This window comes from Vigna umbellata, chromosome 11 (assembly GCF_029865625.1).
Source record: "Vigna umbellata cultivar VRB3 chromosome 11, Vumbellata_1.0, whole genome shotgun sequence".
NCBI classification, from domain to species: domain Eukaryota; kingdom Viridiplantae; phylum Streptophyta; class Magnoliopsida; order Fabales; family Fabaceae; genus Vigna; species Vigna umbellata.
In genome coordinates this window covers 1,430,973-1,455,217 of record NC_142175.1, presented here as the reverse complement: position 1 = coordinate 1,455,217, position 24,245 = coordinate 1,430,973, and the positions used below count along the sequence as shown (strand labels likewise).

The 24,245-nt window shown below is 33.2% G+C and overlaps 3 protein-coding genes across 4 annotated transcripts in view; 2 read left to right on the top strand and 1 right to left on the bottom strand.

The window, feature by feature from the left end:
• Window positions 1–4,495: 4,495 nt before the first annotated feature.
• On the bottom strand, window positions 4,496–12,141 carry LOC148190721 (beta-glucuronosyltransferase GlcAT14C-like). Its single transcript, XM_088101803.1, has 4 exons — window positions 11,370–12,141; window positions 6,897–6,972; window positions 6,697–6,812; window positions 4,496–5,741 (listed from the first exon to the last, which is right to left on the bottom strand). Exons 1-4 carry the CDS (start codon window positions 11,935–11,937, stop codon window positions 5,227–5,229), a joined length of 1,275 nt encoding a protein of 424 aa, XP_087957929.1. The 5' UTR covers window positions 11,938–12,141; the 3' UTR covers window positions 4,496–5,226.
• A 6,112-nt stretch (window positions 12,142–18,253) lies between these two features.
• Window positions 18,254–24,245, top strand: part of SGT (UDP-Glycosyltransferase superfamily protein) — a 42,771-nt gene continuing 36,779 nt past the window's right edge. Inside the window, exons 1-3 of one of the 2 annotated variants that reach the window (XM_088101743.1) lie at window positions 18,254–18,554; window positions 23,207–23,388; window positions 24,003–24,239. In XM_088101743.1, coding sequence (XP_087957869.1) covers window positions 18,431–18,554; window positions 23,207–23,388; window positions 24,003–24,239 — 543 coding nt within the window. In that variant the 5' untranslated portion in view covers window positions 18,254–18,430. Of the gene's footprint in view, window positions 18,555–23,206; window positions 23,389–24,002; window positions 24,240–24,245 lie in introns of those variants that run through there. The other variant, XM_088101744.1, reaches the window with a different exon arrangement.
• LOC148190720 (uncharacterized) lies at window positions 18,574–23,193 on the top strand. Its single transcript, XM_088101746.1, has one exon. The coding sequence runs from the start codon at window positions 20,529–20,531 to the stop codon at window positions 21,990–21,992; it is 1,464 nt and encodes a 487-aa protein (XP_087957872.1). The 5' UTR covers window positions 18,574–20,528; the 3' UTR covers window positions 21,993–23,193.

Here is a 24,245-nt window from a genome sequence, read left to right as displayed (position 1 = left end):
TGATTCAAAGGAGGTGTTTATTCTTTGTGATTTCAGGAAAAATGCTTATTCATCTCTTGTGTGTCTCATGAGATGTATCTTCATCCTTTGTACGACTCAAAGAAGGTGTTCATCCCTTATGGGACTCAAAGAAGATGTTCATCCCATGTGGAACTCAAATGAGGTGTTAATTTCTTATGGATTTCAAGGGAGATGTTTCACATTTATTGTGGCTTTAAGAGAAGTGTTTTATTTCTTAAGTTGTTCTTGCTCTTGTTTATAGTTTCAGTTTATTTTTTAGTTATTAGTTTCTTTTAATCTAAATCCGTATAAATTAATTTGTGTAATTTTCTTTCCTACTCTATTTAATTGTCTACTGAAAATGATTTTATTGCAACTCTGATTTTGAAAGGGAAAATTTGAAAGGGAAAATTTCTTATTGAAAAACCAATTCGCCATTATTTTAGTTGTCTAAAGTAAATATTTTGCAACGATCTTAACAAAGTGAAGCCATGTACATGGATAGAAAGTTCACATAGTTTATTATTGATTATTAGAGTATACATATCCAAATAAGTCCTTAATTATAAATCATCAAAATTATATATTCAATAATGTTATAGATATAAAAAAATTAAAGTATTAAATCGAAGTAGTGCATCATATAAACAACACATAAATAATTGAATTCATTACTAATCAAAACACGGGGTTCAAAAAATATCAGAAGACTAAAAATTTGAACCAATGTATTTAGCAAATTAATAAATGTTTCAATGCTTTGATGATACAAGCAAAGAATCAATATTGTCAAGACATTACACACTAGGAAGTTGATACATAATTGATACAAAATGAATTTTGGGAGGACATGATTATTCCTCATATCTATTGATCAAATTGAATAGTACAAGATAAAAATGCATGTTTAAACAACCTAATACATTTTATATGTGGCATCTCACAACACAAGATATGATGTATTAAGTATGACAAATTAATAAAGATACTTTGATTTAGCTAATGAATTTTAGGTTAAGGAAAAGAAAAAGATTTTATATTCCAATCATTAATATTTGAATTAAATGACATTTCTATACATTATCTCATATGGGGAACAAATAGGATCATAAATGGTATCAATATATTGCAATAATTGAACAATGCAAAATATTATGAAATATATTTAAGGTCAAACTTAGCAATGAGAAAATATGATCAAAATAGATAAATTAATCTATTATGAGCCTTAACAATTGTGTCATGTAGAAATAAGATGATAATGGATGCACGTAATTGATAAAGTATGCACCTAATTGATAAAATACTTAAGAAAGTGTTTACTACTACAATAGTTTGATATTTGATAAGATGGCCAATTAATAGATTAACATAGTATATGTATTGTATGATTAGCCAAAACCCAAACAATCAACTATATCTTGAATGGTTAACCATCAAACCAGTTATGAATTATGAGTTTGGTTGAACAACCACATCGTTAGCTCGACAAAGAGAGGGATTGAGCCTGAACGGTCACCAAACAGACCAACTATCTATGCGTCAGATCAGATGGTCAACCACCAATCCAATGAACAAGTTATTAAGCCTAGATGGTCACCAAGCAGATTTTTTGACCTTATATTAGACAAATTGTGTTAAGACATGATCGTCTATAAGACTGAACTGCTAAATGTCCTCATGTGTTTTGAAGTCTAACAAATAACAATAAACGAAATGAGCATATGATAGAATGTTATCTTTGGGAAAGTAATATAGCTAAAAGATAAGCGATTTATAAAAAAAAATTGTGAAAGGACAAGTGATAAAGGATTATCTCCTAAACATATACGAGAAGACCTTGAGCAAGAACATTTGCAATTCAAATGATGCATGACAAGGTTAAAGATCAAAACATGTCTCCTTAAATCTTATAATGTTCCATCAACGAGGAAACTTAAAGAACATGAAGAATAATTTAAGAAATTAAATAAATTTTAATTTTACAGAATGTTAAATTCACTAACGAGTCAATTTGTGTTCGTTGGGCAAATAGGCCTTGCTAGGTGAAAGTCTATGTTTGTAATTTTTGTTTTTTTTTTTACCCATTTTGGGATTTAGGCTTATTTTAGGATTTTTAGGTTTTCTTAAAGTTATGTGCTTATATATAGAAGTACCAAAAGCTTATGAAAACACTTTTGTAGTCATATTATATGCATTTGCATTATTTGAGAAATGATTCTCTTGGTTCTTGAATTAAGAACTCTGATTCTTATCAAAATTTGACATCTTGTGATAAATTTTCACTTGACTTATCAATTTGCTAGATTGTGGCTCCCCATCCTTGTCTTATTCCACATTTTTCTCTTATTTATTTTTGTTGTGTCTTTTAATGATTCAAATATCATACTCTTTTTTGGACAAGACAATATCAATAAGCTTCGTTAAGACAAGAAAGAGTGAGTTGGTTTTAAAACTTTTTTTTACTAAATTTCACTTTTTCAAAACTTTTATGAACTTATAAAATCCAAAAAAAACTTTCCTTGAAATTTTATTGATACAAGAATTCAATGAGCAATAAAAGATGACAATGATAAAGGAAAAACTCATTAAATAAATAAATATATATATATATATATATATATTAATATTAATATTAAAATTAATATTAGTTCAAATCAACATTAATCCTATATCTAGGTTGAGCTTTTCCCTCAAGAAAAAGCTAGTTCTACTAACAAAAGAGTATATACAATGCAACAAATAAGTCATTATACTCTAAAGGATATAAAGTTTCAATCTACACTGATATCAAAGAGGACTTCTATCCTATCTACTCTTAACTCACTTCAAGATAATCTTGATCTTATATATTATTTTGCTATTCAAGAATATGCCTAACCTTATTAACTCTAACACACTATTGCAACACTTTTACAACATAACACAACGAAACCTTTTTTAATTCTTTAAAAATTTTAGGACACTTGGTAATTGCGTTTTTATCTTAGAAAATGTGTGTATATATCTTTATTAGCGATTGCAAAGAGACTTGGAGTATAAATAAATATTTTTAATCTAAAGTAAAAAAAATTACATATTCATCAAACATGCAAAGAATCTTCATAACTCATATAATTCTCCCCCTTGGAGCATTATACGAAAAAGAACAAAGGAAAAGCATGTTCAATAACAGTGCACACAACACACTAGAAACTATTTATTTTTAAACATCAATTCCTAAAATAATCAATTAGCAAAAATAAGATACTAGGGAGCACAAACACCGAAATAATTGATTGTCAAACGATTAGAGAAAAAAGAACTAATGCAACTTAAACAAAGTAACTTAAAAAAAAGAGAGCTTAATAAAGTTTAACTTTAAAATAGAGAACTTTGTTTTGTATTCATATTAAAACAAATTCAAACATCTCAAAACATATTTCATTAATAATTATATAGTTATTACATTTATAAAAGTAAGAAAAACATGAAACTAAAAACAATAAGTAGATTCAAATTCTTCATTTGATTCAAAACTATTTTCATCACTTCTTAGCTTCCTATTCATCTTTTCTAATTTGTTGTACACCTTGTCCAGAAAAAAATATGAGTTTCTTCTTTCTCCTTCTGATAATTGTATATTGCATCCAGTTTCTTCACCAAAGTGAGTTCAAAAGGAGTGAGAGACTTTTCCTTCTACGTGTCCAGAGTTATCTTCCTGTTCTTCATTTCTCTTGATCATGCCCATTTTAGCAGTTTCCCTAATTTTGTTTGAAGGTTTGTTAAGCAATAAAGAGAACACAGAAAAAAAATAAGAAATGATTCTATTGTTTTATTGAAATTTCATAACCAATCCACTCCCAACAAAGGTGGACGAATAGAGTGTACAATCTTAGGTAAGAGAAAGTCACAGAAGGGTCAGAGAAGAAGATACCAGAATTTCCATACCCCTCCCTCTCACATTCTCTCTCCATATATCAAGGATTTCTTGCACAAATTTCCTCAGCATTCTATTTCGAGTACGTGTCCTTGTCCCACGTCTCACTTCCTGAATTTCCTGGTTGTTAGTAACTACCCCATCATTTTTCATATTTTGCCCCTCTGTTTGTATATTTACTGTATTATTATCTTCCTGTCAGATTTTCCAGCTGGTACCTTTGTTACAAGGTACCATAGTCATTACGTTTCACCCTCCAACTCCACTCCATAGTGTTAGAAAACTTTTGATAGAAAAGTAGGGAAAGGAAAAGGATAAACAAACATCTTGTCTTGATCATTACATTAGAGAAGATAGTAGTTCAATCTAACAATTCATATGTACATTTTTTGAAGTCTTGGAAATATAGAATCCAATGTCATGAGAATCAAGCAAAAATAATATATACAAAAAAATATTATGACAAAAATAATAAACAAATGTCATAGAAGTTAAAAATATGAAATTAAAGCAATTATATAAAATAAACCTAATTTATTATTAATGAAAGAAAACAAACTAAGTATAATAACTATATAAATAAAAATATAAATTTGTGTATAAAATATATTTTATTAACATCCAATCCCAAATATTCAACAAGAGAGATATCTTAAGACAAAATCTGTAAAGATCTAGACGGTGTCACAAAAGAAAATAGGTGTAGAACATTTCTTTCTGCTCCTGACTTTTAAAATATCACTTTTACCCTCATGCATTAAAAATCCTAATCTTGTTTTCTCTTTCATCTTTCCCTTTCTCATCTTTGAGCACTATCATCTTTCAATCTTCTCCTTCCGATCTCAACCATCTTTTCCAACAAAATCCCACCACCACAGTTGCAACAACGTTGACTAGAGAAGTTGTTGTCATCGATGTCATGTCCCACACGCTTATGTTACACACAGAACAAACAAACGTTAAAAAAACCAAAAACACTCCCAAAATGCAATACCAATCTGAAAGTACATTCTGGATTGTCTAACCCGATGTAATTTCCGAATTGAATAATCTTGAATGCACTCTTGAATCTCAGAGTGGATTCTGGATTGAACATTCCTGAACTCAAGTGTGATTTTTGAATTGGCAATACCAAAAGTTTCTCTTGAAACCAAAGGTTCATTTACGGCATGAATTGACAAGACCTAGTTTAGGTTCATATACCACAAGAAAGAAGCACGCTTCACAGCAATTCAGTGTTAAATTTGAACAGATGCAATAAAAACGCCAATAGAATCGTGAATAGAGATTTCAAGTTGCAGTGACGACTATTTACACTGTTTCGGCCTAAAATTTTCAGAATCTAACAGTTTCACCATTAGTTTTTCTAGCTTCTTCGATCGCAAAGTAGGTTTAACTACAATTGGATTTCCATAAACTGTGCAAGGGTCTTTTCCTAAAAGAGGACTGCCAAAACACCAGCCTCCGGGTGTAAAGTGACCCTTTGATCTTCTCAGCAGTTCCTTGTCAATTTTGTCAAGAACTGGATCATCCTTGGCAAACTTCCGAGCAAAAGGAATACCACTACGTACCATGTCATCAAAATGCTCCAACTTCAAGGACAATGGATGCTGTTTTGGCGGATTGTCCCACCTTATATAACGTAAATCATGATTAATGGTCGTGTTTTGATAGTCCTTATGATTGCAAATGACCGTATGGAAGTAGCCCTCAGGGGATGAAAGAAAATTCGTGTAATACATTAGGAGAGTGCGAGGAAGATTATCCCAGCCCAAAACACAAAACTCCAGAAACGACTTTGTCAGCACAATCCATGAAGAACCTGGATGAAAGACACAAAATACCATTAGGTAAAACAACTAAGACTTCTTCACCAAAATACCGAGTAAAATGAAGTTCTTCTCAAATTAAAAATAACATCTACACCCAAATGATTTGTGTTGTATATGCTCTATGTAATAAACAAAATTAAAACCAACAGCAAAACTTGTGATGTTTTTTCAGAAACATAGCTATGGGCTAATAAGAGAACTCCATTGAATTCTTCTAAAGAAACTTGTACGTTTGATGACTCAGCCTAAGTTTAGGATATCAAATAAGTTTACTAGGGGTCAATTTATTTTATAAGAATACCGAAACAAACTTCAATCATTTGGTCAATGAAATGGCCGAGCATTCATTCGAATGCTTTGTATGGAAAGACAACACAAATATGCTAACCACTTTCCCAGTAATGTTTCAGATCACTTTGGCTAGTTAGACCACTAAATTCATGTAATGACTGACACATCTCAAGAGAATAATTCCTTAATCTGCTATTATATTGAGCTGCGATCAATAAGAAATAACAGCATGTGCAGAGCCAATCATGCATGCTGAAGACATTGTTACTCTGTACTGCTGATCTTTAGGACAATAAAAACTAAGGTTCTCCAGTGCCATAGATCCTCTTTTCAACGAGGTATGAGAGAGGGTAACTGCAAGCAGTCTTCCCCTTACATATGCAAAGAGACTGTTTCTGAATTAAAGCCCATGACCAACTGGTCACCAAGGTGGAACATTACTGTTACACTAGGTTCATCCCCTATTCATGTTTAAGACAATGAAATAAAAAAATAAATTAATTAATTCAAAAAAAAAGGGTAGAATATGAGGTTCATTAGAGAAACTTAAGTACATGTATTTATAAAGAAAAACGAGAAGAGCAAAAAACGGGGATATTGTTAAGACCTAGAAGAGAATACGTCAAAGCTTCGGCAATGCTGCATAACTAATACCTGTGAATAATTTGAATGATGAAGGAACAGATCTCTTCTCTTTAGCCCAGTAAACACCAGATTTCTTCAAATGATATAAGCCTGGATCTATAATGATTGGTCTAGCTCTTTGATGTCTGATGCCACAGTTATTGCAAAATTATGAACAAATAGTTTAGCAACAAATTGAGACAATATCAAAGGATAGATAATGTACATACTCCTTCCAACCAATATTACTTGTATGCTCAATGAAATTTAGATCCCTGGGCAAGAATGAAAAGATGTGCAAGAGATCTGAAGAAAGTTACATAGAAAAAAGTCAGTAAAATAAACATAATTTACATTTGTGAAACAGACTTGGATTCATTAATATGTATTAAAGATCTCACATCTACTAGATATATGACAAAATTATAGTATATAAATGGGTTAAACATGACCTTATAAGTGTGGGTTTTGTATGGTTAAGTGAGACTTAAATTCCACTCTCTTAAAGATGATGATATAAGAGTCTATTCTAGTCAAGTTTGTAGGGCTTATAGTATTCTCCACTATCAGGTAACACCCTAGTCTCATGCTCAAGATGTTTAGCCCTTGGCATAAGTGCGTGAGTTGGAGAGTTCATATCGACTAGAGATATGATCAAATCATAGTATATAAGTGGATGAAAATCTCATCTTATAAATCAGTTATATGAAGTTGAGATAGACTTAAATTCTATTTTTTCTAAGAATAAAAAGACAAAAACACTAAAGGAAAGTACTTTTTCATGTAATTTACAGATGATAACAAAGTTAAATGAGAATGATCAAATGAGAACTTGAAACTGTCAAAATATATTTTAGGAAATTTTAGATATTATTCCCATGTATTTAATTTGTTATATTCTATGTATCTTGCTATTATTACTAGAAAAAAAAAATCCCATAATTTCAGGGATTTGTTCTATATTATGCCCAAGAAACGAAACTAAAAGAGACTAGACAGAAAAGAAGAAAAGACAAAGACTTCCACTGTATTTAAACTGTGAAAACCAAAGCTTCCAAAGCAAAACCACTTTCCTTTCTCACAGGGTTCTCCCTGGCACAAACATCAATTCCAAAAACTCCCCCTGAACATCCCACAAGATAAGAATATATAGACTTTCCTAGAAAGTCTCCCCCTTGTAACAACTAACAATTTTATTACTTTTATCTTTAAATTTCCTCCTAAACCTCTCATTACTTCCCTGCCTAACAATATGCAAAAAGTGATTTTGAGAGAAGCATTTATTTAGGTCATTCCAATTGGCATTCACGTGATCAAAGAAAAGAATACTTTGAAAGATAGATTGAGACAAGGAGTTTAAGATCCATTATATGATCAAATTGTTACAATACTTCCATACTGGATACAAAAGGTTGGTGGGTTGTGGAATAGGAATGGAGTCATTGAGAAGCCCCTTACTGTTTTTGAAGATGAGAACCATTCAGAAGGAGCATGGCTAAAAGTGATAGTTAATGGTAGATGATGAAGACATGGATATAAAGGGGTATGAACAAAGCTCCAGATGGGAGTTTCGATACCATAACACAAATTAGGATACAAGGGAGCAGGGAACTAAAGGTAACAACTATCAAATAGGCATTACTTTGAGAATGCTAAACTCATTAATTATCATAATGTTATGCAGGAAGAATTTAATGACCAACGTAAGCAATTACAGCTCACTAAAAGATAAGAAATATCACCGAGAGAAGGTAAAAGTTGTAAAATATCGCAACTTAATACAGAACGGCAGTATTTTAGAGTTTTATAGAAGATAGGGGAGAAACATCAGAATTCTCATTTTGGGCCAATGGGCTTGCTATGGGCTGCTTGTTAGATAGGTATCCATCATAAACAGAAAACAGTGGACCATAAACTTCTCCTCTAGGATTATCATGTAGCCCACCCCCAATTGTAGAAAAATATTATTTTTCCTGCTAATTTGTAGAAGCATATTAACAAACAGAAATTAATGTTGTGGCATCATTGTTTATGATAGGCAAAAAATTCTACCCATAGGCAGGATTATGCACAAAACAGAATAAGTAGAATAGAGACTGCATTGGCTATGAGAAAATGGAAGAAGATGCTGGAAATAGCAAGAGCACAAGATACCAGGCAAGAAAAGTCCTTTGGCCACAAGCAAAATGTCAAATACAAAAGGTAAGGTTTTCAAAGAGATAAATTTCCTATATGAACAAATCCCATCTTGTCTAAAGCCTCTTCTTGAGGCTTCAACATTATCCGTGTAGAGACCTAGGCTGAGCATTAGCATATGTTTGAGTGAGGTTTTGGTGGAAAAGAAAATAAAATTTAAATTAAAAGTCATATAATGTTTAAGAAAAAAAAATTGTTTGATAAATATATAAATAAAAAAATTAGGGCATTAACTTAATGCCTATCTATCATTTAAGAAGTTAAATTAGAGAATATTTTTGAAATAAAATAATTATCCTCCCTCTTCCACCCACACCCCACTCCCCCGCCCCCACCCCCACACCCCCTGCCCGCCACCTATGGCCCAAGCATACCCAAAGTAGCCATTGGGTTGGATCCTAGTTTTCTGAGTTAATTTGGATCCATTTCCTACTAGTTTATAATCAGTATAAACGGAATGGGAGACTAACTTATTTTTAAGGATTTACTCTGTTATTCTTTCGTCCTTTTCTGCTTTGAAATTGAAAAGCATAAAAAACTGAGCATATAAATTCGGGTGCAGCATTTTGTAACACCCTTGTGATCAGGGCTTGGGAAAAAGGGAAATTCATGCTATTTTAGCTATTAGAATATCCTTTTTCTTCTTTGGTGACACACAGGTGTCAAAGGCCTTGAGTAGAAAATCACAAACTAATGCAAGCACGTCTCACACATGGTGAAACCACTGAACATGCAATTATGTTCCGCTTCTGACAATTACCCCTTAAGCATGGAAAGGAAATGGATTCAGAAGTTGCATCACTGTAAATAGGATGTTGGGGAGAATCCCTTTAGAAAATTGAATACTTATATACCGGTGGGGAAGATCTCATGGTGTTTAATTATGAGATGAAAAAGAGGGAGATCAAAAAGGACTTTAAAGGAAGTTACTAAAAGTGGTATCATGGTAAATAAAATCTCTGAAGACTTAGCCTTTAACCGAGGTAAATGACTTCATGTAATCCGTGTAACTGATCCTTTGCAAGTTGCACAAGATTTTGTTGTTGTTATTCTATTTTCTAATCATTAAGCACAACAGTAACGATTCATGAATTGCTCAGGTGAGCCTAACTTGGAGTTTAGGAGGATATGACTAATTTATGAACCACAGTGAAGCATTAAAATCAATTTTAGCCCACAACCAACAAAGCTGGTAAAAGATCCATAAACATAGCTAATTTATGTACCATTCATCACTCTCGGGTTAGTCACTACCATTACTTTCTTAGAACTTAAATTTGAGCTTAACTCAACCCCAAAATCCAGTTTATAAGGTGAGGACTGACTCCTACTTTTATACTCCTATGTAACATGAAGCCAAAATAACACGAGAAAAAGAAATTAATCAGCCAAATCACACGGAAAAAGTGGGAAAGTTAATTATACCAAGGACACACATGTCAAATGATCCAAGAGAAAGGGACACAAGAAGAAGCACAAGGCTGAGGAGGAGGAGGAATGTTTTATTGGAAGGCTTTGGAGAATGAGAGGGTATCCATGTGGTAATGGCCCAATTCCCTTTGATTCTTCTCTCTCATCTCTGAGCTCATACTTCTTGATCTTCCTCTGATTTCTCCAATTCTTTCTCTATCAGGTTGTTGGTGTGATTGTGATCATTGACAGCTTGATTCTACAAACACTATAGTTACTCCATATAGCCAATTATAGTTTTAAATTCCACGCACTGATACTACTACTTTCAGTTTGTTACCATATTCTGTTATTTCGTTAATATACATCCATAGTGTTTCATCCTTCCGTCCCACATTTACTGCAATTTAAAGTTTTTTCCCCAACTAGATTAAGAATAACAATAAATATACCACTTTTCGAAACAATTTCACTAAAATAATCCAATTTTCTCAATAAACGCACTACTTTTATTGAGAAAGACAAAGTAATTAATTTGGGGACAAATTAGGCATAAATGGATCAATATTTCATTAAAAAAAGTGATACGTTAAAAGTCTAAGACTGCAATCATTGTGGGGTGGAAGGAGTATACACTATTTTGACTATGGCACACGCAATCAACAACACACCCCCTTCATGTTGAGGACGGTGAGGATGGACCACTCGAGGTAGTTCAATAATTTCATAATAATTGCTAGTCTTGTATGCTTAAGAGCATCTCCAGTTGTTTACAATAGTTTTTTTTATCAATAAAAATATTGTTTTAATATGGCCATCTAAACTTAACTTCTTCAAAATTGAATAGAGTTAGTTTAACTCTCTTCAATTTTAAGGATTCTATGTTAGTACTATTTGAGGAACTCTTGTAAACAACTTCAATTGGAAATGCTTGAGAGCAACCCACAAGAGAAATTGTAGTAGAATCCTAGAATTTGGGTTTTACTCGGAGTCAATTCTAGTTGTTTCCCATGTGTAGATTATTTGGGTGAATGTGCAATCTATTGTGAAAAGTGTAACACTAGATATTTAAAGAGCAAAGAAGAGTGACAACAGACCATCTTGGGAGATGAGAGGATAATCAGAGGCACTGAGATTGAGAAACCAGTCCCAGTGGGGAATCCTCTTGAGCAACAGAGCAATGCCGTGAAGAGTGGAAGCAACCATAGTGGGGCCCTTGTAGGTGACCAAATCAGACTTACCCACGACCATGACGTTCCCAAACGCCGCAAACACAGTCTCAAACTTGACGTACTTGGCAAGCTCGAGCCTTTCCTCATCAGAAGCTTCTAGATCGAGATGAAGCAGGTAGAAGTTCCTGGGATGATACACAGCCTGAAGAACCCTCTTCAGCTGCGCTTCCTCCCCCTTAGTGCCCGTCAACATGTACGCCAATCTCGGAAGACCCACTCCTACTTCTTCCGTTAAATTGAACGAAGAAGAAGAAGAAGAAGAAGACCATGTTGCAGAAGAGGAAGAAGATGTTGATGAAGAAGAAGAAGAAGGTTTGGTGAGGGTAAGAAGCAGGAGGATAATGCATATTGTTACAATGGCGATGATCATCGTCATCCATTTGCGTGGTCGGAAGGAGTGGTGGTGGTTGTGGGAATTATGGTTTCGTTTCATGTTTATGGGTGTCCGAGACTTCTTACCTGTTGTTTGTTGGCTTTCTTCTTGTTGTGTTTTTTGTCGGCTCCAACGGTGGTTGAAATTGGGTGGGGTAGGGTGGATTCAGTTGTAAGATTTTCTGTCAAATTGTGAGGGAGACCTACTATCTACTGGCACCGTCTCTGCCCTGCTTTTCCTTCTTATGTCTCTGCCAACTCAAGTATAAACATTGTCATTACCTATCTTTAAAGGATAAATCTATTTCAAATTTTTAAGAACATCCAACTTTTTTTAAAATAGTAAATTGTCAGTTTAATTTCTTAGAAAAACATTTTATTATGTCAGTTCTATTATTGCTTGTTATTATACTCACTTTTTTTAACTAGTTCCTAAAAAACTTAATTCTTTTATGATGCCTTATTCATTTTTATTATAAAAATTGATAGTTTTCATCACATAAAAGTTTATGCATATTAGATACATTTATAATTAAATTTGACGAAAAGAAGTGAGATATTTAAACCAAAATTTTTAATTTATTAAACATTAATTTGAAAAAAGAATACTTAAAATAAAAATTACCTTTTTTATCATGATATTAATTTTTTTAATCAAAAACTTATGTTAACTATCAATATTATATATATATATATATATATATATATATATATATATATAAATCATTCATATTTATAAAGTACATTAACTATTTGCCATCATATAAAAAATAATATTATAAAAATAAAATAACAAATTATAAGGAAATTTAAAAAAAAAACAAAAAAACCAACTAGGAAACATAAAACAATATCAATATCATTTAAATTGATTCCTATTTACCAAGTCCAAATTGGTCAATTTATAATACAATGTTCTCTACCTTAAATATGTGAATCTTTAAATTACATATCACTACAAATCTTTAAACATTTCATCCATCTATATTTTAGAATCTAAAGAACAATCCTTTGTGAAAAGAAGATTTTACATCTAAAACAGAATCACACTTCAATCAAAGATGTCTAAATTCAACATTCTAAACATATTCCATTACATAAAGGATTCTCATAAGTTTAGCATAAAGAGATTTTTGAAAAGTGAATATAATCTCCTATTGCCCTAGAAAACACTACCACAAGCAGCTTAATAATTCACCACAACCTAACTTGTTAGCAAAAACTCCCAAATAAGTTGGACTAAATAAAACTTTTCCAAATAAAGTATTAATACAAAAAAATTAACACCGTAAAATTAAAAATGGTTTTATGTATTGATTTAAGATATACTAGCTAGCATCACAAAATAAGGTATGGTCCAATATCTATGTATCAATTTCAAATCACGTGAAAATATGCTTAAGATATGTATTTACTTTTCATATATACATAGATTCATACTCATGCACATTATATATCAAAGGAATCATCCAAAACCCATCAGGTAGGTTTCAACCCAAACAACCCAAAAACTATGCACATATTTATCATACCATATTTATATCATATGTTTGCATGGTAAAATCTCATTATCATAACTTTGTTCCCCTTAGCATAAAATCCCGATATGGAATAATCCAACTAAACCATACATACATTCATAAAAAAAAACTAACAAAAAAGATAATGACATAAACCCCATACACATGCACACACAAACCCTTTTCCAATAATAACAATAAATAATTATAATTCTATAATCATGCACACATTCATAAAAACTACCGATCAAAATAGTCAAGATTGCATGAAATACAACAAACAAACAAAACAAAGGTAAACTTCCCTATACATTGACCAATACTAGGGTTTTATCTACAATCACAAAACACCATCAATCTTCTTTTGCACCAAGAGTTTTTGTTGCTCTCTTTCTTCTTGTTAGCAAAATTGTCAACATCCTATCTTTTTTATGTTTTCTCTCTTTGATTTAGAGTTTCTATAGTTTCTAAAACACACAATACACCCCTCTATATATCTTAATATTTATAAATCAACCCATCTTTATCTCAGATATCTCCTCACTTATAATAATTATTTTTAAAACCAAATATATTTAAATCTTTAATTCCCTTTTATCTCAAGTTCTTTAGCCTTTTATTTTATTTAATTCAAACTCTTTTACTTCCTACAGCCCCCTTGTAAGACCCATGAAAAAAATAAATATTTATAGTAGTAAAATTTAGCATTTTATTAGTAATAATAATTTTAATGGATAGAAAAATATAAATTTTGGATATAAAATTATAGTAATTTTATAAGGAGAGGTTAAAATTTTTGATAACTTATTTAGTATTTTTTTTAAGAAAATCGAATAGTAAAAAGTGAATAGTGAATAGTAAAAAAAAAAATTCTTAGCATGAAAGAAATTAAGATTCCTTAGCATGGAAGAAATTAGGATTCCTTAGCATGGATAGAATTAGGATCAGATTTAACCAAATGGATGATTAAAATATTATTTTTAAATAATATTAAAATAATAAATAATATTAAAAAATTAATGAATAGTAATTTTTTTTTACTTATAAATAGCCATGGGAGGGAAGGGTATTCTGCACCAAGAGAAGAGGAATCAAGTAAGAGCTTGAGAAATAGAGAAGAAAGAGTTAGGAGAAGAGGTAAGGGGAGCTAACCTTTCTATGCTTTTATAATATGATTTAGTATTGTTTTTATTACTATTCATGTCTTGAAATTCTGTGTGAATAGTGTTAATGTTTACTGTATATCTATCTATGTGGAATTTCGGTGTTAATATTATATGTTGCTGTTTTGAATCTGTAAATAAGAAATTTGTTAAAAACTAACATTTTGGCTAAGGAAAGACTTGGTACTTAAGTTGTCCCTTGTGACGCACCTCTCTTTCTTGGAAGTCTACTCGACAAGTTTTTAACTTAAATCCTATTGAACAGATTATGTACTGTTAATTTATTTTGTGATATATTCAGTTTGTATGATTTCTAAAATGATTGAATTTTTTTGCATTTGAATTATGCATCTGAACATGGTTGTGAATTATAATGATGTATGTGAGTATGAATTGGACATCTCAGGGAGAGATGACTGGAAGTGATTGTGTGGGGTGTTGTTGTTGTTCTGTATAACTGTAGTGAACTTAGGATCGGTATGTCTATCCCTACACTCAAAGCATTGTTCATGCTCACATAGAGAAGAACAGTGTCAGTGGTGAGAGTAGAGGGAGGTCCTCGTCTATAGCCGTTGATGGCAGAGATAGGCAGGTTGGGGATTTACCTTGCTAGTGTTGGAGAAAGACCAGCAGAACTATGCAAGTGCACAGACTACTGTTAGTTCGACAGTTATACAAATTCGGATGAGTCGTGTGAGTGTGTGAGTTGTATGAGTATGCTTTAATTGTTCCTTTACATGTTTCTATGCATGATGACCTGAATTAACTGTACTATATGTATAACATGCTTTTTATATTTAGCTCACCCTTGCATTGTTTGTGTTGTGTGCTGTTTGGGTATGTTTCTTTGGCGATGATCATCCACTTGAATGGGAGCAGATGTTGTCGAGGAGATTCCTTTGGAACAAGAGCTGGAGGATTCTAATGTTGCGGTGTAGTCTACTTAGGAATTTCCTATTTGAACGCTTGTAGTGTTCAATAATTTTAAACTGTTTAAGTTTAAAATTTCATCTTTTATTTGGATGACTGTAATTTCGCACTTAATTACACGTCATAATCTGACTGTTCTCTTTATTTGGATGTTGACGTCCTTATTATATAAGTTGTTATATAATTGGGATGTTACACCCCTTATTTAATTTCTACACTAATTAAATAAAGGTAAAAGATTATTTTGCTCTTGAGCAAAATACAAATAAAACAAATGTTTCCTTTATCTTCCTATCTCCCTATAATTGAATCTACACTCATTCAATCCTAAACCATCCTTCCATTAACAAGCCAACACATCACATTGATAATATCACACACACACACAAATCACCCAATTACCAACATACCAATCATGTGTTGCACTTTATTAATAATATAGTAATAATTAACGTAGCTATTATAATTCTAAGAAACACCTAAACTTCATACCAATTACCAACAATAACATCAAAAACTCAAATCACTTAATTCCCTATTTACTATATTTTTCTCAGGGTTTACATTTCCACTGAGTGGCCCCTCACTAGGCGACATGTCCAGGTTGCTAGGAGACTATAAATAGTCTTGGTGGGTTGGTTTTGAGCTTACTTGCTTCTTGTCATAGGTTTTGCAAACCATGCTCCTTGTTCATAGGTCTTAGCAACTTTATTTGATATTTGTTGAGTTATTTTCCTTTTGATAGGTCCATTGTTTGGACCTAAGTCATCAGAGGAAGTCCGCGAAGTTCATCTTCACAAAGTATATTCTACTTCTTAAGTACAATTGGCTCCCACCGTGGGGCCAGGGTATTTTATGAAGAAAGAATTTCGTGATGCCATGGAGAAGTAACATGACAAACATAAGGGAAGTTAGAAATCCCTCTAGTGAGATGGTCATGCTAATGTTAGTACGAAAGGACTTATTCATCGATCCTTAGCCTTGCTTGACCTCTCCAGCTTTCTGCCGTGTCTAACCTCTATGACTCTCGACTTTGTTTAGCCTTGTTCGACACTCGACCTTGTTTGGCCTTGTTGGATCGCGACCTTGTTTGTGATAGACTTTAATATTTCTGAATAAAACTTCACTTTTTTTTCATTGATAAATAAGCTTAGCTTATATAGAAGCTTTAACCATCAAAATTACAAAAGATTAATTAATTACAATTGCTTCCCCTTAAGATCATAATGATCCTACTTAAGCTAATAATGATCCACTAAAGCTAATAATGATCTCACAACTTAATGACTAATGTTAACTAAAATCGTGGTAACCAAAAGTCACCAAAATGCATTTAGCTTTACATTCTTTTGGTCTCCCAAAGACTAATGACTAAATGTCCAATTTTACAAAGGATTGAGTTATTATTTAAACAAACTAATTACTTAAAAACTACAGTAAAGTGACACGTCCCATTATTAGTTGGATTCACATCAGTGTAGGTGAGTCTTTCAAAATCCGAATGTTGTCTTGAAGTCTAAGTACTAGGTCGAACTGATCGTCCAAATCGTTAGGAGGTATAGGGATGACAACGGATCGGGTCGGGCACAGATAATGCCTACCCGCAACCCGACTTGACAAAAAAAAATTCACCCGTTACCCGACCTACTACTACATAGATATTCGCTTAAAAAATATCCGCGGGTATTTTAAAACCCGCGGATACCCGTGGATACCCGCAGATATTCGCAAATATTTTAAAAAAATATATTTTTATAAATTATTAAAATAAAATTTAAATAAAATTATAAAAGATATATAAAATATAATTAAATTTAACCTTATAAAATATAAATTAATATTTATTTTAATGAAATTTAACTTAATAAAATATAAATTAAATTTTTATTTTTATTTTTGGTGAGTAGCGGATATTCGCAGGTAAGATACGGATAATATAATATCCGCACCTGACCTTTTTATCCGCACCTGACCCTTTTATAAGCAAATATTAAAATACCTGCTACTCGCAATTTTATCCGCAAATACTAACCTAATTATATATAATAGTGGATAATTACCTTTAAATTCATCAACATTACATGATCTACGGATTTGTATAATGAGGTTCCCTTATAACTTGTTGATTAACCGGTCAATTACAAAAGCTATCACCAATTTTTATTTTATTTTTTTGTCTAATTTGTTTTATGTGAAACACGTATTTTGTTCTATGGTGCAGAAAACAAACTAAAATTATTAGCACCACCTGATTTTTTTCGCCACAAAAAAACAACGGGGATCCCATTTCCTCTTTTCTCGCAATTTGTTAAAGAAAAATCAAATGGAATCAGGTGCCCGCAGGCTGTAAAGTCAAGAACCTGAAGAAAAAAGAAATTGGCTGAATGGTTTTTTCAATTCTCTAATGTTATTTTTTTAAATTCATAAATAAAAAAGTAAATAAAATGTTCATAAAATCAGTTTTCCTTTCCATATTTTGGACAGAAAATCCTGCAAAGAATTATTACATGTATAGTCTAGAGGTTGTATTGTATCAATTGAGAATGAAGTCTGAAGAGTAAAACTGAAGTCGCTGATTATGTTTCACATTATTATGTTTCTGAAATTAAAAATCTTGAAAAAATATTTTATTAATCAAAAGATAAAATTGATCATCATAAATGAATAAATAATAAATAATAAAATGGCAAATATAATTAAGTCTTTATTTAAATTCTGGGTGCATCTCATGATATTATATCGTTCTACCAAAAATATTCCTTACAGCGTGCTATCCTTTCCCCACCCGTGTCGCGCACACGTGTTCTCTTCGCTCCCCTACAAACACGAGGTGCGGTTCTAATTTCGTGACAGCACCGATACCCACCACTCGATACCTCTCTTCTTTTCATTTCTGCAATTCTTCTGCAACCGTGTTTGGGACAGATCTAGATCGCCGGCAATGGCGGACTTGCCGGAAGATAGCCGGAACTCTTCTCACAGTTCAAATGATCACGGAAACGGCAAGGGTATGGAGGATAGTGTGCATTCTGCTGCCAATGGTACAAGTAGCTCTTCAGCCTCAGGTTACTGTAACTCTCTCTCTTTCCCTCTCTCTCTCGCTCTCTCTCGTTCTCTCTCGACACTTTTACTCTTCCATTGAATTTCTGTTTCGGTAAGTTAAGCAGTAGTTAACCGGAATTGGACAAAGAAGTTGTAACTGACACGCTGAAAAAAAGGGAGAAAACTAGGTGATTGAGTTAATTTCCTTTTTAATGAAAGCTAGATCGCCAGATTCTTCTTTGTTTTTGTTTTTTTTTGAAGTTGCTCAGGTTACTGAGGGGAGTTGTGTTATTTTTTTCTTTTGGAAATATTGTGAACCGAATATATGGGATCAGATTCTTTTCAGTGCGGGGCTAATGTGAAATGTGAGGGAAGATGTGTATTTGAACCCATAGTGTGGCGTGTAAATCATGTGAGGGAAGATGTGAAAATTACAATTGGTGGGGTTAATGATCGGTATTTAGTTCAGGGACGGCGGAGGATAAGCGAAATTTTGCTGTTAGAGGTATCGATTATGGGGAATAATATTTAGTTATGCTCTGGTTAGTGGTTATGGCATGCATAATGTGGTCTCTGCAAGGTCTTTTGAATTTGACTAGAATCTAAACAAATTCCATTGAAGTATGGTGCAGGAGGTGGACTCTGTTTTGACCATAAACAAAGCAAGTGAATTTAGAATGATATACTAGTTAATTAACGACGGGCTTGCAGAAGATTGAACCTATTTTGACTTTTCTGACCCTCTATTCTAGTTCTCCACATCATGAACCCTCTTTGTATCTTGCACAGCACAGATTTCTCACTAGATCTCAGAATTGGAGCTTCAATACTATCTATAAAGCACCATGAATTCCAAACATGACACAAATATGGATATTTAGACATAGCTAAAATCTAAAGCATTGGACATGGGGCAATTCATATATATTATATGATCAGCATGACAATAGTTTGAATTGATAATTTAAATTTCTATATTCATCTTTAAACAATTTAAGCATTATAATTTTCATATGATAGAAAGCCTCACAAAATTGGTACCAAGAGGCATCATATTCCGCAATGCATAAAATCTAAAAGAAACTATCATAATCATTAATCTCACAGAAAAAAATAGCCATCATTGAAAAGACTTGCTACTTGGTCATCATTGAAAAACATAAATTCTAACTTAGTTCATCAAGAGATAAGTTAGCAACTTCACGAATTCCATTGTCATCAAGTGATGAAATTCATCTCTTCTAATGTCCAATATTTAAGTTTCTTCTTGATTGTATTGGGGGGGATTTATTCAAAGGAGTCAAAGATTGTTATGGACTAATGCTAGATCTTTTGCCTTAAGATGCCATGTTATTTCTTCTTCTAGAATGAATGAGAGAGTATATTCTTTCATTTCTTTTGTGAGAAATAGAGAATATTGGGAGAAATCTCCCTTGTGTCTTTTGCATACACATAGGGTAGTTTATTTATAATGTAAGATATGGGTCAAGGTCCTTACTACAGAATGGGTTGAGCCCAATTAACATAAACACACATCTTAACATCTAACACTCCCTCTCAAGCTGGAGCATATAAATCATATATTCCAAGCTTGCTACAAAGATAGTCAATTCTAGGTCCTCGTAAGGACTTAGTGAATATGTCTGCCAACTGGTTACTTGAGTTAACGAACTCAGTCTTGATATCTCCGGATATGATTTTTTCTCAAATAAAATGACAATCAACTTCAATGTGCTTGGTTCTCTCATGGAAGACATGATTAGAGCTAATATGGAGAGCAACTTGATTATCACATATAAGTGTCATGTGAGTGACATCTCCAAATTTCAATTCACTAAGTAATTGTTTAAGCCACACAAGCTCGCAAGTAGCTGATGTCATAGCTCTATATTCTGCTTCTGCGCTGGACCTTGCCACAACACTTTGCTTCTTACTTTTCCAAGATATCAGGTTGCCACCAGTAGAGACACAATATCCAGAAGTAGACCTACCAATTGATGTTAATTTCTGGTGTTTGTCAGGACCTATTCACTTTTATTGGTCCGCACAGTCCTGGTCCCATGGCAGAATATTTGGGTAAAGTTCATGCCCTTCTTCATGATTTTAATGAGCTATTACCTCCTGCTTCCACTCCTGCTGAAGAATTGGAACAACGATCAAAGTTCTTCATGTTGTTGGCATTATACGGACTCTCTGATGATTTCTCTCATGTTCGTGATCAGATTTTGGGTTCTCCTGTCATACCCAACTTTACTTCTACTTGTTCTGCTCTTTTGCGTATACCGAGCAAACCAATCACTGAGACATCTCCTCATACTGATGATTCCTCAGTTATGGCTGCCCAACGTGATGATCGAAGTCGGTTTCGCAAGCCAGGTAAAGGACGTCCAAAATGTGACCACTGTGGCAAGTTAGGCCACAAAATTGATAGATGTTATGCGCTTCATGGACGTCCTCCTCGACCTGTAGCAATGGCTAATTCTGATCCACCTCCCCGATCACTGTCTGCAGACCATCCTACTTCATCTAATATCGTAGAAAACCCTGCAATCTTTAACGAATTTCTCAGATGGTATGAGGATTGTCATCACTCTAGTTCCACTACATCTGCATCTGTTGCATGTACAAGTACACCTTTTGTTGGTCTGACTCACTTTCACTCCCTCGGACCTTGGGTCCTTGACTCAGGTGCCACCGATCATATCACTGGTAACAAGTCCTTGTTTTCTTCCTTGTCATGTTCGGATAATTTACCCTCGGTAACAATGGCGGATGGGTCTAGAGTCTCATCTCATGGTGTTGGTACTGTTCATATTTTTTCGTCCATATCCATTGATAATGTACTTTATGTCCCTGGGTCTCCCTTCAACTTATTGTCCATAAGTCGTCTAACTTGTGCCCTTAATTGTGTTATTTCATTTACCAAAGATTCTGTTTGGTTGCAGGACCGGAGTTCGAAACACATGATTGGCACAGGATGTGAGTCTCATGGTCTATATCATCTCTGCCCTTCTCCACATGTTGGCGTAATCATGGAGTCACCATCCCTTCTTCATGCTCAGTTAGGTCATCCTAGTCTTACCAAACTGCAGCAACTTGTTTCGAGGTTGTCAAAATTATCAAGTTTGTCGTGTGAGTCTTGTCAGTTAGGAAAGCATACTCGTAGTTCCTTTCCTCGTAGTGTCTCACAACGAGCGTTGTCCCCCTTTTCATTGGTTCATTATGATATTTGGGGACCTAGTCGTGTTAAGTCCACTTCTAACATGGTATCAGAGCCATGGTTAGAGCTTATCCTAGCGAGTTCTAAGTGGGCATTTTATTCTTCTATTCCACCCGCTATCGGGCCGTTATCGGACCACCCAATTTCTACTATCACACACGAGATGTCTATACCTCGGCGTGAAGGGGATGTGTTGGAAGTCCCACATCGACTAGAGGGAAGGCCAATTCATAGTTTATAAGTGGGTGCAAACCTCACCCTACAAGCCGGTTTTGTGGGGTTGAGTTAGGCTTAAAGTCCACTTCTAACATCTTTCATAACATGAAATGAACATGGTTGCCCAAGTTGCTCAAGGGCAATCTTTTAAAGTATTGGTACATGAGAGCACCGTGAACTTGCCCAATAGATTTTCCATCCATTTGACTTGTATTCCCTAAAAAGTCAACATCATCAGAGCCTTCTCTTCAATCTAAATGAATTGCAGACTTCACATTCACTTATATCCTTACATTTGCACCAACAAGGTTCCTCTTAAAGGAATTCTTCCTTTCAACAATAAGTTTCATATTTTGATATAGAGGTAGTCCGTGCAAAAAATGTGAAAAATAAAAATTGAAAATTAATAAATTATATTTATTGATATAATATATGATCTTGGGTTTAAAGAATGAGCTAAACAATAAAGAGGTGTGCTACTCATTGTCCAACGATCACTTAATATTAAGTGCACAATCTCATAAAAGGTTCACTATTCACTTTCTACCTTTCTTTCATATGATATATTGAGTTTCACACTCTTACAATCATGAATTCCAACATTTCATATGCCAAGTGAAGAGAAACTGCATCTATATCTGTTTTCTGAGAACAGCATAGACAGTAGACGTGAAATAAAGTATATAATCTACCTTATCCCACCAAATATCATCCGACAATGTCTTTCACAAATTTTATCTTTCCCACATCATACTGCATGTAAGAAGACAACCACAACAATATCTAAAAATACAGAAATGCATATAAGGAATAAAGAGAATAGAAGCCAGAAACTTGATAATTGTTACTATGCTCATTCATTTTATTATCTTTTCTCTTTTTTCTGAACACACGAAAAAAAGAAAAAACTTTTTACAGAAGAAAAAGAAAGATGTATAAAATAGGAAAGTTATCCTCCTAGAAAAACCAAAGAAAAGTGGAAACTAGAGATACAGGAAAACACAGTAAGTAGCAAAGATTTTTAATGTCTTTGTATATTCAACAAAGAAACCCTCTTGATGTCATGAAGTTGATTGTGCCAAGGAGCTCTTAGTATTCTGATATGATACTCGATACATGTCTCTTGAATATTTTTTGGAAGTCTTTTCCTTATGTTTTCAATTCTAGAATGTTTTGTTTAATTTTATGCTCATCTTGGAACTATATGTGTAAATGCTCTTGTTTTTGCTCCTTATTCAGATATTCCTGGCAAAGTGTTGTCTAAAGTGACCACAATGCCTGTAGACATTTCACATGGAGATAAATTGGAGTCAAGTTCAAGTAAGTTTAGGATGGAAAGGTCAAAGACAGAGAGGCTTAGACACTTAAGTCCTGAAGATGCAGCACAAATTTTTGATGACAAAATTCCTGTTCAGGATAAGGTATATGGTTGTGTGTTTTCACTTTTTACCAAATACTTGATAAATATTTTCATGTATTTTGGTAAATTCTAATCCATTATTTGGATAGGAGATTTGGTAAGAAAAATGAAGCTAGGAAATTGATGATTATTTTTAAAGATGTGATTTGATATCTATAAATATGGAAATGTGTAAACCAAAAAAAATAGAGAATGAATTTGAGAGTGAATTTCGCACACTTGGGATCTCATATTTATAATGGGATTGGAGATTTCAGATATAATGATTGAGAGGAAAGAGAAGAGAATAAGAAAGGTCATATCTAAAAACTAGCTAGAGCACAAAGCAAACAACAACTTTTTGATAAATTCTATTTAAGATGCTTATTCTAACACACTCCCCTTCAAGTTTGAACATACAAGTTGTATATCCCTAACTTGAAACAAATAAATTCAATCCGAGGTTAATACAAATGACACTACTGTTTCTCTCTACACAAAATGTAACTATGAATAACAGTTTATAAACCTAAATCTAGATGAGGTTGACTTTCTCAATATTACTATCATCATTATCTTATTTTTGTTTTTAATCATGTATGACTGGTACTTCAGTTGATTTTTACAACTGTGCAGCTTAAATTGTTGAACAGAATAGCTACTGTTAAAGATGATGGAACTGTAGAATTTGACGTTCCTGTAGATGTTGAACCTGAGGCAATTGTTACTCAATCCACTAAAGTAAATCATGTTGTTGATGATTCACTTGATGCAACGGACTTTCATTACATCCCACCATTGAATATAGTCATGCTTATAGTTGGTACACGAGGAGACGTGCAACCATTTATTGCAATAGGCAAACGATTGCAGGTATAG

Excerpts from the sequence above, each read along its gene's own strand:
- LOC148190721 (XM_088101803.1), bottom strand. The coding sequence starts at position 11,937 with ATGAAACGAAACCATAATTCCCACAACCACCACCACTCCTTCCGACCA. Across the intron at positions 6,973-11,369 it reads TCCTCTCATCTCCCAAGATG|ATCTCTTGCACATCTTTTCA; the intron begins GTCTGTTGTCAC and ends AACTTTCTTCAG. Across the intron at positions 6,813-6,896 it reads AGTAATATTGGTTGGAAGGA|ACATCAAAGAGCTAGACCAA; the intron begins GTATGTACATTA and ends CTGTGGCATCAG.
- LOC148190720 (XM_088101746.1), top strand. The coding sequence starts at position 20,529 with ATGTTAATTTCTGGTGTTTGTCAGGACCTATTCACTTTTATTGGTCCG.